A 15,967-nucleotide genomic window follows, 5' to 3' on the forward strand; every position below is an offset into this window, starting at 1 on the left:
GTCACTAGTGTATTGGCAAGGGGGGTGAAATACATTACAAATGTACCCATGCTTTCTTGGGGTGTGTCCAGAACATATGCATTAGATTGGCTTGTGACCATTTGCATCACACACACACACACACACACACACACACTTGGGGTGTGTCCAGAACATATGCATTAGATTGGCTTGTGACCATTTGCATCTGTTACAGATGTCACACCTACATGAGTATAATGTTGCTAATCTGGCATTAGTGAGGTAGACTGCAGCGCACACACACACACACACACACACACACACACACACGGAGTTGCTGAAGTGAGCACCAGCACAGAATACAAAAAAATATGAAGAAAGTGTTAAGTGTTGCTTAATTGCTGAGTTTGTGAATGTCATTTGATTATTGAATGTGATTACAACGAAATAATTATAATGAATGTATCCCCCAACCCTCCGGCAACACATACAAGAACTCGTTCTGTTTCAATGACCAGTAGCTCTGTGCTAGTATTAGGACACTACTACGTTGGACACTATACAAAAAAGAAAATGCACGTAACATGAATGAATATTCAACTCATGACATATTATGATCAATGAACAACTGGATAATTTGAAGGCTTGTGCTAATGTGAGTCGTATCAGGTAAGCTAACATTACCTTCATAATGAAATACAAATTGTTCATGGAACAGTTTATATCCACAATCCAGTTTTTATTTGTTTTGTTGTGCAATATATATACACAGTATATCAACCGTTTCAGCAATCTGTGAGTGCCGTAATGTTGGCAGATTTGCCACGTGAAGAACATCAGAGATACACACACTTCTTTGCCGAAGGTAGCCATTGTTGACTGGAAGTGACAAGTAGTAACAGAAGTACCCCCTGCTGCGTTCCAATATGGCAATGTGAAATAGACAAACACAAAAATGAACGGGAAACACCAACATTTGCTTTGCATGTATGCATGTATGGATTTGGGCTGCTAGTGGGTTTTTTTCAGCATTATGCAGAATGGGCAGTAGGGGTGGGAAAAAAATCGATTCTTCGATTTATCTCGATTCTCTCTAGAATCTTTACACATCCGTTTTGTGTTGAAATGCAAGCTGCATCGGTTATTGCCTTGTTCATAGAAAGTCATAATTGTGACAAGGAAAAGCTTTTTCTCTAATAAAAAAATTGAGAAGGTAATTCATCTGTTGATATCAAACACAAAGTAGGAAGTGATCTGAGACTCTGAGTAGCAAACTCAAAGGTTTTAAAAATCGAGATGCATCGATAAATCGTTTTATCGGTTTAGAATTGATAATTGATAATCGGTTTAGAATCGATAATCGGTTTAGAATCGTATCGTTGACCTCTGAATCGGAATCGAATCGTGAGGTGCCAAGAGATTCCCACCCCTAATGGGCAGTTTGTATAGGCACTGTATGTCTCCGATATGAGTATTTTAGACAACCTCAATATTGTGTAGTTTTTTACATTCAGACAAAAATCATATGCGCACAAGAATTGATTTATATGAAAAAGTGAATGTAATGTTGTTGTAATAATATCACATAATATAATATAATATATTACCTGCAAATATATCTTGCTCCTCCTCCTCATCTCTGGGACGACTGTCAGAACTCGAGTCAGGGTTTGCAGCTGGACTTGTTGGTCTCATCACACACTCAGATGGAGGATGTTTCGTGTCATCACTCAGGGGTCCAGTGATGGGGGCGTTTTCAGCTTCTAGACACAACATGTCTACTGAGGCGGCGCTGAAGACAGAGCTCTGTTGCTTGTCTTTGCAATTGAGCATCTCACTGAAAATGTCATCGGGAGGGTCGCTGAAGAGGGCTTTGTGTTGTTTGCTAGCAGGTTCACTCAACAACTCTGAAAAGTCGTCGTCACAAACAGGCGGTTCTGTGACATCTGAAAGTGGTTCCTTGAACAAAGGTTCACTAACAACACTCACAGGTTCACTCAACAACTCTGAAACGTCGTCACAAACAGGCGGTTCTGTGACATCTGAAAGTGGTTCCTTGAACAAAGGTTCACTAACAACACTCACAGGTTCACTCAACAACTCTGAAAAGTCGTCACAAACAGGCGGTTCTGTGACATCTGTACTGAGCGGCGTCCAGAAACTGTTGTTATCAGGTGCCTTGTTTGGTTCTTCCTTTGGTGCCGTGTCAATAGGTTGTTCATCCAGTTCGTTGATAGCATCAGTGTCTGACTTGATTACGGAATCAACACTCACTGACTCATGGATGACATCTACCACTGGTATGTCTTTGCAGTCACTAGCAGGTTCACTCAACAACTCTGAAAAGTCGTCGTCACAAACAGGCGGTTCTGTGACATCTGAAAGTGGTTCCTTGAACAAAGGTTCACTAACAACACTCACAGGTTCACTCAACAACTCTGAAAAGTCGTCACAAACAGGCGGTTCTGTGACATCTGAAAGTGGTTCCTTGAACAAAGGTTCACTAACAACACTCACTGACTCATGGGAGATGACATCTACCACTGGTATGTCTTCGCAGTCACTAACAGGTTCACTCAACAACTCTGAAAAGTCGTCGTCACAAACAGGCGGTTCTGTGACATCTGAAAGCGGTTCCTTGAACAAAGGTTCACTAACAACACTCACAGGTTCACTCAACAACTCTGAAACGTCGTCGTCACAAACAGGCGGTTCTGTGACTTCTGAAAGTGGTTCCTTGAACAAAGGTTCACTAACAACACTCACCGACTCATGGGAGATATCTACCACTGGTATGTCTTCGCAGTCACTAACAGGTTCACCAATTAGGTCGTTCTCGGCCTCTCGAGTTAATTCGTTAGTTGGGTCACTGTCTGTCTCGAGTTCCCATTCAGCCAATGGCTTGGCGACGGACTCGGAGAGGAAATCCTCAGCAGATGACTGATCAGGAGTACACATGTCAGATTCCCCGGGGTCCATGAGGGGATTTTTGCCACCGTCTTCTGGTTTGCTCACATCTGTACCGAGCGGTGTCCAGAAACTGTTGTTATCAGGTGCCTCGTTTGGTTCTTCCTTTGGTGCCGTGTCAAAAGGTTGTTCATCCAGTTCGTTGATGGCATCAGTGTCTGACTTGATTACCGAATCCATTATAGGATTACTGACATTGCCAGTTGGCGATCCAGAAAATATGTCATCTGGAACATTGTTGGCGTCCGTCTCCGGCCCAATTCCATCCTCCTGCAAGAAAGCGGAGAAAAAAAGTCATCATTCCACAAAACAATGACACTTCAAAAGATATTTTCTAAATGCTTATTTATCGTGACAAATATCTTGAAGACTTTTCCCCCAAGGGTGTGTCTGGACGGTTAGTCGGGGTTTTACAAGGTGTGACCCCAAAGCAATTCACTGGAGGATCATCGGTCTCTCTCCGGTCCTTTTTGGTAGTGAAGAGTTCATATGGAATTTGATTCGGATCTGTCAGAGTATCAGGGGTGCAAACGATGGAACTTGGTGTTGAGCTTAATCAATGTGGAGCCTCCTGTCTCCACAATTAAAAGGTAGAGACCGTGATTTTGGCTTAAGGTTGTTGATACTTTAGCTCAACAGTCAATCCAATTATACCCCTCCCATACATGCTCCTGAAGCAACGTGTTGATTGGCTGGAATTGTTAGTGACTCGGTCCGTGCACCAATGTTTGTTTCCCCATTTCTGGAGCTTTTATGTGAGCGCACACACACATAATGGACCGTGTGTATGACCTGTGTGGACAGTGAGGAGATTGGTTGAGTGCTTGCTGCCGGTCAAAATGACGAAACTTTGACTTCAGGAGAGACAAGATTGTATTTGCTAGTGTTTTTCTCATATTTCTTTATTGATTTAACAGTCGAACATCCCTTTAATTGTTACTTCCCAGGCCTTTTTGCAATCCCCGTAAGGGTAATTTAGTATTATTACATTTTACACTTCTAAAGTTCCACCGAGTTGACCGTTCGGAGGTCCAACATTTCTTGAATAATGATCAATGATGTAACAAAGTTCTTTGATGGACATCTTTTAGTCAAATTACAGTCTTTCAAACTATTTTTGGGAAAACAGATTCTGCACTGTTCCATTCACGGTGTTTGAAATGACTCGCCATAGTGGCAATGTGAGTGGCATGGTCTTAGTGTGGACTAATAATGTAAGCTTATAAGACCTTGGGCCTAGCAAGACATGATGGAACCTCATTGCAGTTCCATATCTGACCACAGATTCACATGGGAAACATTCACCTTGTGGAGCACTGTGGAGTGCCTGTGGGCAGAAGGCCCACATGAGATCTACTACATCAAGTGTAGTCCGGGCAACCTGATCATGAAATGTGTGCAATGATGAACCTCATTCATAACATATTTACACATCCATTTAAACTGTTTTAGGCCTTAAAAACATCTCTGAAAACAAAGCTTCACCACTGAAAAGACTGAACATTTGAAGTGGATCAATCTTTTGGCGGGCCACTCTCAACAGCCCATAATGAGCCACACGTTGTGATGCTACAGGCCAAGGCTGCCGAGGACCTCCCAACTGGATATCATGCAACACTCTACTTTCACTTTTTCCATGTCTCTGGTATTTTGCTGTTACATGTCATTTCAATCTGTTTGCTAACCATTCTATCTTTCCCTTGTTGAACTTTGCTATACCGATGACCATGATGGCATTGTCTTCCCTTACTACAATATGTACAGTGAGTGAATAAAACATCAGAAATACCCCTGAAAAATGGCTTTACCTTTGAACTAGAGACAACAATTCTACAAACATCTACCCAGCTGACTCCAATTCTACAAGAGTCTACCCAGTGCGTCTACCCGGCGCTTCTACCCAGCGCGTCTACCCGGCGCGTCTACCCAGCGTGCGTCTACCCAGCGCGCGCCTACCCAGCGCGTGCCTACCCAGCGTGCGTCTACCCAGCGTGCGTCTACCCAGCTGACTCTTGTTTCAGCAAAAGCAGTATGCCATTATGGGACACCACATGTCACATTGTGAAGTAACTCTTCATCGTGTTGTCAGAATCAGGGGAAAAACCTCCCAAATCTCTGTTTGGTCTATAGAGATCAACATGTATATGATTGTTAGTATTGTCTGGATGTCAATTTTATTCAGATACTAGTATTGAGTATAGATAGTCCCATATGCATGTGTAGCCTACTGTAAATGTGAATGTGCATTTTGTGCGGATGAATTTCTGAACCTGAACTACAAAATGATGCATTACTTTTGAACACATATGGGTTTATGGGTCTAAGTGATTTTCAAAATGCCCATGTCACCTGATCATTTGCCAAGTGAAGCTTTGGTGCATCTCATCCATGTTTCGACAGGTGGCACACCCACAACTCACATGTTCTAAATCACAAAATCACAGAATGTTTTGACAGACTGCGATACTACTGTTCAAAAGTTTGAATCATGGAGATATTTCCTTGTTTTCGACAGAAAATAACACTTTTTACCATTAAAATGAATTAAAACCGATCAGAAATATAGTGTAGACTTCTGCAAATACATTGGTGCGGCTAACAGTCAGGTGGTTTTGACTTCAAGTTGAAGTTGATGGGGTCATGCTGGACAAAAGCACCATAGGGTCCGAAACAGTCCAACTGGAATAGGTACCACTTCATTTCAGTATCACCATAACTGTTACAGGTCATTTCAGTATCACCATAACTGTTACAGGTCATTTCAGTATCACCATAACTGTTACAGGTCATTTCAGTATTACCATAACTGTTACAGGTCATTTCAGTATCACCATAACTGTTACAGGTCATTTCAGTATCACCATAACTGTTACAGGTCATTTCAGTATCACCATAACTGTTACAGGTCATTTCAGTATCACCATAACTGTTACAGATCATTTCAGTATCACCATAACTGTTACAGATCATTTCAGTATCACCATAACTGTTACAGATCATTTCAGTATCACCATAACTGTTACAGGTCATTTACGGTATTCTCTCTCTTTTTTTTTTACAGGCGTGAACATTATTGCTTGCTTGTAATACAATGACTGATTCACAGAGCAGAAATCACAACGTGTATTATTTGTATCAATTATTATTATTTTCTATTTTTCTTCAGTTTCTGGATCTCCTACTCCAAGGTCGATTCCTAGGCTTAGCAATGCACTATACTGTTCTCTGGAGGCTTCTTTTTCTGCAATTCATTCAGCTCCAACTGCTTAATGCAGAAACGTCCTTCAAACGGCGTAGGTCTTGTAAAGTATTTTTTCTGAACTTTATACTTTTCAGTTCCTCCCATAGACTTATATTGGACCATTGTGACATCATAATAGAGTAATTAAACTGGCATGCACCTGTGTTTCACTGACACCTCCCTTTCTCTCCGTCCCTTTCCACCTCTGCATCTTTCTACTGACACTCCATCACTGTTTCACTCCATTTTCTCTCCTTCTTTCCAGCTTTACTCCCTTCTTTCTCTTCACCCTGACTCTGTTTCACTCTTCTGCCCATTTTTCTTCCATCAATTCTCACTGTATATTTTTTTTTCATATCAGCTTTCTCTGACTTTCAAGTCACTCACTCACTTCCTTCCTTTCAGTCTCTCTGTGTCTTTATTTCTTTCTCTCTATTTTGATATCCACTTTCAATCTCTCTCCGTCTCTTTCAATCACTTTCTTTTTCAGTATATTATAACATTTAACTCTGGCATTCTCTCTCTCTCCTGTTGTCTCTACATCTCCCTATCTTTCAATTAACACAGCACCCCCCATGTCTACCCTAGCAACCACTTCTATAATGACAACCTAGCACGCACCATAGCAACCACCATGAATACCCTAGCAACCACTTAAATTACCCTAGCAACATCGTAGCAACCAAAACCATGACAACCCTAGCAAACAACATGACTGCCCTAGCAACCAGCATAGCATCCACTTCAGTGAACATAGCAACCACCATGAGTACTCTAGCAACAACCTAGCAACCACAACAGTTATCCTAGCAACCCCTACCATAATGCCAACCTAGCAACCACCATAACAACCACCAAGAATACCCTAGCAACAGCAGAGCAACCACCTCAATTACCCTGGCAACATCTCCATCTCTCCATCTTTCAATTACCATAGCAACCAACATGACGACCTTAGCAACATCCTAGCAACCACTTCCATAACGACACCCGTGCAAGCACCACAGTAACCACCATGACTACCCTAGCAACACCTTAATAACCAACATAGCAACCACTTAAATTACCATAGCAACCACCATGAAAACCACCTTAGCTACCCTAGCAACATCTTAGCAACCACTACCATAGTGACAACCTAGCAACCATCCAGAATACCCTAGCAACAGCAGAGCAACCATGACCATGACAACCCTAGCAACCAACATGACTGCCCTAGCAACCAGCAAAGCATCCACTTCACTCTCTCTCCTGCAGTCCCTCCATCTCTTTATCTTTCAATTACCATAGCAACCAATACCAGTACCTTAGCAACACCTTATCAACCACTTTAATTACCCTAGCAACATCCTAGCAACCACTTCCATAATGACACCCGTGAAAGCACCACAACAACCATCATGAGCACCCTACATCTCCAGACCATGCTGATAAAAAGTGGTTAAAAGAACTTTGATGTGTCATCCATGTCAATCAAAATACAAGATGTGGCCCATAATTACTCTACAGCCAATATCTTGTGATGTAATGATCCAAAATTAACAAAACTAAATACGCATAATCATTACAACATTCTTTGGAAGTAATCATCCATAGGAGGGTGCTTGAGCTTGAGCTAAAAACTGTCAATTTGGTACACTTATAGTGGCAAAATGGTGGACAACAAAATGACCCAAACTAAATTGTGGATATAATCTGTTCTATGTGCAGTTTGTCTTTAATTCTGAAGGTAATGTCAGCTGGCTGCGGAGAGATGGCAGACGTTAGATCAAGCCACCTAGCAGCTGGTAAATGCACCTCAATACATCTGTGGAACATCAACTCCAGATGGCTCGCTGCCTGGCAGACCTCTTTTGAAATGGGTTGACTAGACTTACGATAAAAATCCAGCGAGTCTAGAACTTTGCTAACTCACAAACATCAAGCAAGCACAACAACACAAGGCATAGCAAGCCAGTTAATAAGTTATGGCTAGTCCCACATAAAGGACCAGCTCGGCATCTGTCTTATCTATTTTACCTCTTGCCAATGAGTGAGAGACACAGACACTGACCCATAGCCGTAAAGCATTGCGTAGTGGTCACAAGGTGTCTCGTGCATGTCCACACAGACACCGTTCTCTCTTTTACAAGTCAGTGTACCATCAAAATGATTTTTCAACCATTATCTGAAGGTAAAATTGTTACATAATGTTGCATAACGTGGTATTTCACACACACCAATTCCCATCCCTATATTATGCACATAAGTTCTTTATAAATTCCTGGTACATTTTGTACAAAAGTGCAAACAGGCTATATGCATGTGGAGGAAGTGCCACTGGTGGATTTTTGTCAGCTCAGCACTACTTTTCTGCAACTCACCAGTGGACTGCCTGAAAAACGATAAACAAAATCTCAGCAGACCTCCAGCTCTACCCCCAGTGGGCTGACAGTGGTCCGCTGGCCTTTGCTATGTTGGATTACACCTACTCTTTTGGCTTCTATTTCTGTTTTCAGTGAATAAAACGGAAAAAAGTCAAGTCAGCTGGAGAACGCAACCACAGGCCACAAATGACAGCTCCAAGACCTCCAGAAGGGCGCCACCTGTGTAGCCCAAGCCAGACTATATTAGGCATATTGTTTTAATAATATGACTATTTGAAATAATGTATAACCTTTGTGTGGAATATAAGGCCTATTAAAAGAGGCTACTCGTAGGATAGACTCAGACACGTCGATCTGTGAATGCTGTAAAGCTTAGGTCTGAATGATTTTGTCCATTCTGAGGACATACCTTCATTCTGAGAAGGTAAATCACTAAACACGTTCAATAAACGTGACCATGTCAACGTCTAAAGGACGTGATTGAAGAAACGTAATTTAAATGTGTACAATACGTTCATAACAAAATGTTCTCAAACGTTGTATTTGACACATTTTCACAACGCGTATACCTATTATGAACCAATTTTCAACTTGTATGAAGCGAAATCGGGAGCATACACTTTAACCTGAAACTACTGTTATTCTGGCAGATTTCTGCCATGAAAAGTTTGGGAACCACTTTCGACTGTCGGTGCCCGATTTGGTTCGCGTGACCCTGCAAGCCTTTAGAACTTCTATATTATTTGGCTACAAAGATCCAAATCTTCAAGACCTGAAAACAACTGAGACGTTGTTATTAGCGAAAGTTCTTTCATCTCTTACACACTGATGTTACGATCAGACAGTTCATATGGTTTGTTGCCATCCCTTACTAAAAGTTTCTTCATTTAGGACATTTCCTTCTGTGGCGAAATGCTCACGCCTATTCAACCACGAGTAATCGCAGAGTATCTGAAATGATTGTCAACGATGTATGAAAATAAACTTCTAACGTTACGTTGCAGTAGAAAAAAAACAACATTTGTTTCAAAGGCGTGCCAACAACAACTTTTAACCAGTCACTTCCTATATCGCAAGTGGGCTAGGCGATCTGTCAGCATCGTCTCACAACTAACGTTAGAAAAGGTAAGAACATCCACGGCGATATTACTCACACTTACCAGAGTATATTCGCTTTCGTTGCTCTCCAAGTCTTCTATTTCTGTGTCTACATCCATGTCCTCTGTTTCAGGAAAAGGCGGAGGTGTGCGTTCAGAACTGGTCGCCATTTTAACAAAGTGAGGATTGGTGGCTAGAGGGCAGCACAAACATTTGTAGTAGCTGAGTAAAGGTGCCAGTATGGTACTCAGACTCCGTTTCGGATGGGCGTGCCGCCGGATAGGACGGATTAATTAGCATTTCTGTTGCCTTTATGGTTCTCCAAAGGCTGGGGGTGCTGAAAACAATTCACCGCCAGAACAGTAGGTGGAGAAGCGGTTTTTTGTCGAAAAACACGTTACTTTGTTGTGTCTTTGTAAGTTAGAATTCGTCGTTGTTTATCTCCCACCTCGCATCACACGTGTGACCCTCCCGACAGCTGTCAGCAGTCAGACGATGAGTGCAGCAGGTGCAGTCACATAATATTATATGGAAGATTGTGTCTAATGCTATATAAGCACCTGAAAGAGCAAACTTATCTCTATCATGGTAGGTATTATTTGTGGGGAAAATAGTAGCACTCTATAACAAAATGATATGCTTATCTTATATACACTATAGAAACTATTAAAAAACGATTCCATGAAATGAATACGTTCTTATTTTCTTTGGTATTTTTGTGATTAGCAATGATGATTGCTGGGTAATATGTATGTTGTTGTGCAATGGCAAGTCTCTATTTGATCATGTGACGAGACGATACAATATAGACAAGGCAATGGTTTTGTGAATTCATTTCTCCACCACCAAGTGTATAATCCAATGTGAAAAATGATAAACAAAAAGACTGATATAATTGTAAACAAAAAGATCCATACAAACTGTATGTACAGTCAAAACTACAATGTACTACTCTAGGTCACTAAACTGTGGCAGTCAGTGCACAGACAACAAACTCACGTTTCTGAATTCGCTAGAGTAGAGCATAAACTAGCTCACAATAAACTTTCCCTCCAAGAAGTTCTCATCACAGACGTCTTTCAAGAAGACGACCTTAGAGAAAACTCCTTTCTGTCGAAGTCGTCAGCGTCGTCGTCGAGTGTTTATGTACCTCATCTCGGCTTTCCTCACACACAGTGAACGATGGCAGCTAACAGACAAAGACTGTTGATGGAGCTGGAGCTGCTTGACATGGAAGAGGAAGTGCTTTTAATGCAACTTATGAGACAACAGAAGAGGAGACGGAGGCGTAGGTGGTCTGTGCGCCCACTACATCAATCGAGGCCGACGACGGGAGAATATGTATCTCTTGTTCGACCACTGAGGGATGTTGACGAAGAGATGCACTTCACCTATTTCCGTATGTCGGCTGGCAAATTCGACGAACTTCTTCATCGTGTGGAACCACACATACGGCATCAGGGCACACACAGCATGCCTATCGATGCCGCCCAAAGACTCGCTGTGGTCCTACGCATTTTAGCCTCAGGTGCAAGCCAAACAGCTGTTGCGGCGAGTTACAAACTGGCATCCTGCACGGTGTCCGGCATTGTGACCGAGGTCTGCAGGGCGTTGTGGACCGCTCTACAGCCACACTACCTACCCTGTCCCTCAACCAGAGATTGGGCAGCTATAGCAGCGGAGTTTTGGCGGACCTGGAACTTCCCAAACTGCGTGGGAAGCCTCGACGGCAAGCATGTCACCATCAGGGCACCACCTCATGCCGGGAGTGACTTCTTTAATTATAAAAGTAGTCACTCCATTGTCCTGATGGCAACATGCGATGCTAGGTATCGCTTTACCATGGTTGACGTAGGAGGCTATGGACGGCAGAGCGATGGTGGCGTCTTAAGGGAGAGCGCATTTGGGTCACAGCTGCTTGACAACAAGCTGAACCTGCCGCCATCGGCGTTTCTTCCCGGGACCGAGATCAATGCCCCGCACGTGATCGTTGCTGATGCTGCCTTTCCCCTGCACAACAACATTATGCGTCCATTTCCAGGTATGTCACAAACCATAATAATGAATTGCAAGTTGCATAGATTTGATAGAACGTAGTATCTTATTTGTAATGGTGGTGCAACGATGTAGTAACACTGCATGTATTTTTTGTTGTATTATCAGGGGCAGACCTGAGCAGGGAGAAGACCATTTTCAATTACCGCCTCTCCAGAGCCAGGAGGGTAATTGAAAATGCCTTTGGCATCATGGCGGCACGCTGGAGGATTCTTGGCAGGGCAATGGAGTTCATGCCTGACAAGGCTGGGGATGTGGTGAAGGCCTGCGTAGTTCTCCACAACTACCTGGCCTACACAGATGATGTGACTCCACCCGAGAGCCGGTACATACCGCCCAGTTACATGGATACAGACTTGGTGGGAGGGACGGTACAGCCTGGTGAGTGGCGAGGAGTGGTGGCTGGCGATGCCAATCTGACACAGACACCACAGATATCAAGGGGCCGTGCCAACAGAGCTGCTGCGGCTGTGAGGAATGACTTTGTGGAGTTCTTTCTGACACCTGCAGGAGAGGTTGCATGGCAGAACGACATGGTGTCGCGTGGCACACTTCCCATAACCTGATAAGCTGGCTTTTTGTAAATATTGTAAATAAAAAAAACTCAACTGTCTCAAAACCTTTGGTGTGTTATTTTATCCTTACTTTTCCTACAAACAAGGTGCCCAACACAAACCATTCAAACAATACTAGAGTGCTATTTACAAAGTGCAAAGAAGCACCATAGTGTCTATTTCATACATCAGACCATAGAAATTAGAAGGATTTAAAGAAAAAAAGGAAATTAGAACATGGTTGCCATAAAGAGTTCTAATATGAACAAGCATCTTCATTAAAGCTTTTTCTTGAAAAGAAGAGTGCCCTGGTCCAACCATTCTCTTGTATAGTACTAGAGTGCTATTTACAAAGTGCAAAGGTGCAAATAGGTGTGAGAAATGATGTGATGCAATTCTTTGACGCCAGAGGGAGCGGCCCTTTGGCACTTGACCTAATGATCTTCCCTGTTACATTCAGATGAATTTCATACATCAGACCATAATCCCACATATCTGTTGGCTCCTGGCCATTTGTCTATGTAGAGAGTCATCAGACATGTTCCTGTCTTGTGTGTGTTAGCCATCAGTTGATAATAGCTCTGTCTTTTGTCTACTGCCACAGGTATTTGCATCCATATGACCCTGGGCCTAGACATGTGCAGCCTCAAACAGCATATTCTTTCCCACCTGATGACCTGCTAACGACCTAATGATCTTCCCTGTTACATTCAGATGAATTTCATACATCAGACCATAATCCCACATATCTGTTGGCTCCTGGCCTTTTGTCTATGTAGAGAGTCATCAGACATGTTCCTGTCTTGTGTGTGTTAGAGCTATTATCAACTGACGGCTGTCTTTTGTCTACTGCCACAGGTATTTGCATCCATATGACCCTGGGCCTAGACATGTGCAGCCTCAAACAGCATATTCTTTCCCACCTGATGACCTGCTAACGACCTAATGATCTTCCCTGTTACATTCAGATGAATTTCATACATCAGACCATAATCCCACACATCTGTTGGCTCCTGGCCTTTTGTCTATGTAGAGAGTCATCAGACATGTTCCTGTCTTGTGTGTGTTAGAGCTATTATCAACTGATGGCTGTCTTGTCTACCGCCACAGGTATTTGCATCCATATGACCCTGGGCCATGCAAATAAATAAAAAATAACTGTTGAAGTTAAGTGTTTTATTTAAAACAAACATATATTCAAACAACAATAATATATAAGTGTATATTCAAACAACAATAATATATAAGTGTATATTCAAACAATAATAAACAAAATACGCAATAGTGCAAGTAAAGTACAAACAGTGCAAAATAAGTAATAAAACAACTAAGTGAAAATAAGTAGAAGAAACATCGAAATAAGTAATATAAACACGTGCAAAAAGGTAATAAAAACAAGGTGCAAAATAAGAAATGTTAACACTGTATATATATATAAGTAATGTAAAAACTATTTATAATTGGTGGTACGTATTTGCAAAGCGCGGATGGTTAGCCTGGTTTTGATACAGCAGGGTTAAAATCTGAAGTTTTATCTCGCATGCCACGTCATTGTGCAGTGACTTTGCCAAGGCAACTACACTCATGCCAAATAAAGTGTTTTCACACGGTGGTGGTGGTGGTGGTGGTGGAGAAGGTTCCACAGGCGCAAAGTCCCTGTACATTTGGGCCCTGCGCTCCTCGACCCTTGCCATTGCCTCGATGATACTTTGGTCTTGCGCCGCCCGTCTTCTCTTTGGTGTGCTGGAGGCTTGAGGGGTGGATGGAGAGGGCGGAATCCTGGAGGGTGGAGGGGTGCATGGAGTCAGAAACCTGGGTGGTGGGTGGCAGGTTGGCTCAACGGAAGCCTCGGGTGCTGGTGAGGATGACTCTGGGGAGGCCTCGGGTGCTGGTGAGGATGACTCTGGGGAGGCCTCGGGTGCTGGTGAGGATGACTCGGGGGAGGCCTCAGGTGCTGAGGTGGCTGTTTCCTCCCTGCATAATGGCTCCGTCTGCTGTTCATAATAATAAAAGAAAAGGTAGTTGTTGGTCTGTTAGCAATATGAAATTTGCATCTGGCTACAATTCAATCAATTCAACTTTATTTTCACCATGTATACAGATACTAGGAATTTGATTTGGTATTCTCCATGCAGGCTATAGCATCACAAATAACAACAAGACAACACAGAACAACAGTACAAAGACAGATAGTACCAGTATGAGCAAAATAATAAATAAGAATGGAGGTAGTGCAACACTAGTAATGTTAAATAAAGTGCCATAAAGTTCGTGTGTAAGAGCTATTTAGGAGGGCTATTGCTTGGGGGAAAAACTGTTGAGGTGACGTGATGTTTTGGTCATGATGGCCATGATGAAAGTTACATAACTCTATTCATTACGTCAACCATGTAAGCCCTTTAAGAACAGGCAGTTGCTCTGTTATCAATATGAAAATTGCATCTGCATTTACATTTAGTCATTTAGCAGACGCTTTTGTCCAAAGCGACGTACAAGGGAGAGAACAGTCAAGCTTAAGAGCAATAAAAACCTGTGCTCTCTGAAGCTTTTGGCTTACTAGCTGCGTTCATTTTGGTCTTTTAGCGATTGCATAACATCTACAATGCAGTCTCATTCACCAGTTTATCCTGTATTCCGTTTTGCAAAATGTTGAAGCATACAACGACAATTTCTATCTGCAGTGTGGCTCCCTCACTCTGATTACACTGCTACCGCGAGCACAAAGAGGCTGTTCAGAAACCGAGAAATATTTACCTTGTTGTCGTAATTAGAGGACGTCTCCCGATGTTTTACGAACGGGTCCAACCACGACAGAAAGGTTAGGATGGCAGGCATCCTCTTCCCTCCTGCATCGCCACTTTTGCTTTTGAAAGTTCTCTTGGCCCTCACGAACTTGTCGCGCAAACTCCTCCATCGCTTTGAGCAGTCTTTTGGGTCCAGCTCTATCGCTACAGATATTGAGCGCCACGAATTTGCAGTCATCCGCGCATCTTTGTAGTCTTTAAGTGATGTGTTGAAGAGGTGAGGATATTTGCGTACCTCTTCAGCAATGCGCTCTTCTGTGTTGGTGATCTCCATCTTCTTAAGTTGTTTTTGTGGATTTTAAACATGGCGGTATTGTGATATAGGGAATGAAACAGGAAACGCGAGGTACAGAAATGTGAGATTCCGGAAATGATGTCGTTTGGAAATGATGTCGTAGCGGACCAATCACGGCCAAGGGGTATCCGTCGCTGTACAGCACGGCATGACGGACCGACAGGAATTTCAACGGTGCACGGGAGAGCTCTCCGAGGGCCCCGGAGACGACGGAAAAGGCGTTCCAGGGCGTTCCATCTATGTGTTGGCCCTTCCCATGTGTCCGAAATCGTGAAGTACGGAGTACCATATAACGGCCCTAAGCCTATCATCACGAGGTACAGACAAATGACCCAACGTTTTGCCACTCACTTTCAAATCATGTTTTTTTTTTTTTTAAACTCTTTTATACTTCTTCAGTCATTTTCACCAACCCTTAGCATTTTTGTAGATGTTGGAACTTTCCAGTGCATAGCATGGGTCTTTAATTGACCACGTTATTTTTTTAACATTGTGAGCCTACCATGAACTGTTGAGGGGACCCTGAAACGTGCTAACGAGCTGAACCAGTTTTTCAACAGGTTTGACCTCCCAACGCCCATGAGCTCAGCTGGGCAGACAGGGTCCCCACTCATCACCTCCACCAG

General features: G+C 42.8%; 2 protein-coding genes across 3 annotated transcripts in view; both read right to left on the reverse strand.

The window, feature by feature from the left end:
• Nucleotides 1-9,828, reverse strand: part of snx1a (sorting nexin 1a) — a 27,451-nt gene extending 17,623 nt beyond the window's left edge. The window contains exons 1-3 of one of the 2 annotated variants that reach the window (XM_031563886.2): nucleotides 9,696-9,828; nucleotides 2,062-3,198; nucleotides 1,569-1,965 (exon numbers count right to left, since the gene is read on the reverse strand). In XM_031563886.2, the coding sequence (XP_031419746.1) occupies nucleotides 1,569-1,965; nucleotides 2,062-3,198; nucleotides 9,696-9,803 (1,642 nt within the window). In that variant the 5' untranslated portion in view covers nucleotides 9,804-9,828. Of the gene's footprint in view, nucleotides 1-1,568; nucleotides 3,199-9,695 lie in introns of both variants that reach the window. The other variant, XM_031563881.2, reaches the window with a different exon arrangement.
• Nucleotides 9,829-13,696: 3,868 nt separating this feature from the next.
• Nucleotides 13,697-15,405, reverse strand: LOC116218847 (myosin tail region-interacting protein MTI1-like). The gene is made up of 2 exons (XM_031561729.2): nucleotides 14,997-15,405; nucleotides 13,697-14,236 (listed from the first exon to the last, which is right to left on the reverse strand). The coding sequence occupies exons 1-2, from the start codon at nucleotides 15,318-15,320 to the stop codon at nucleotides 13,697-13,699; spliced, it is 864 nt and encodes a 287-aa protein (XP_031417589.1). The 5' UTR covers nucleotides 15,321-15,405.
• Nucleotides 15,406-15,967: the final 562 nt, after the last annotated feature.

The sequence above is a fragment of the Clupea harengus genome, chromosome 3 (assembly GCF_900700415.2).
Source record: "Clupea harengus chromosome 3, Ch_v2.0.2, whole genome shotgun sequence".
Taxonomy (NCBI): domain Eukaryota; kingdom Metazoa; phylum Chordata; class Actinopteri; order Clupeiformes; family Clupeidae; genus Clupea; species Clupea harengus.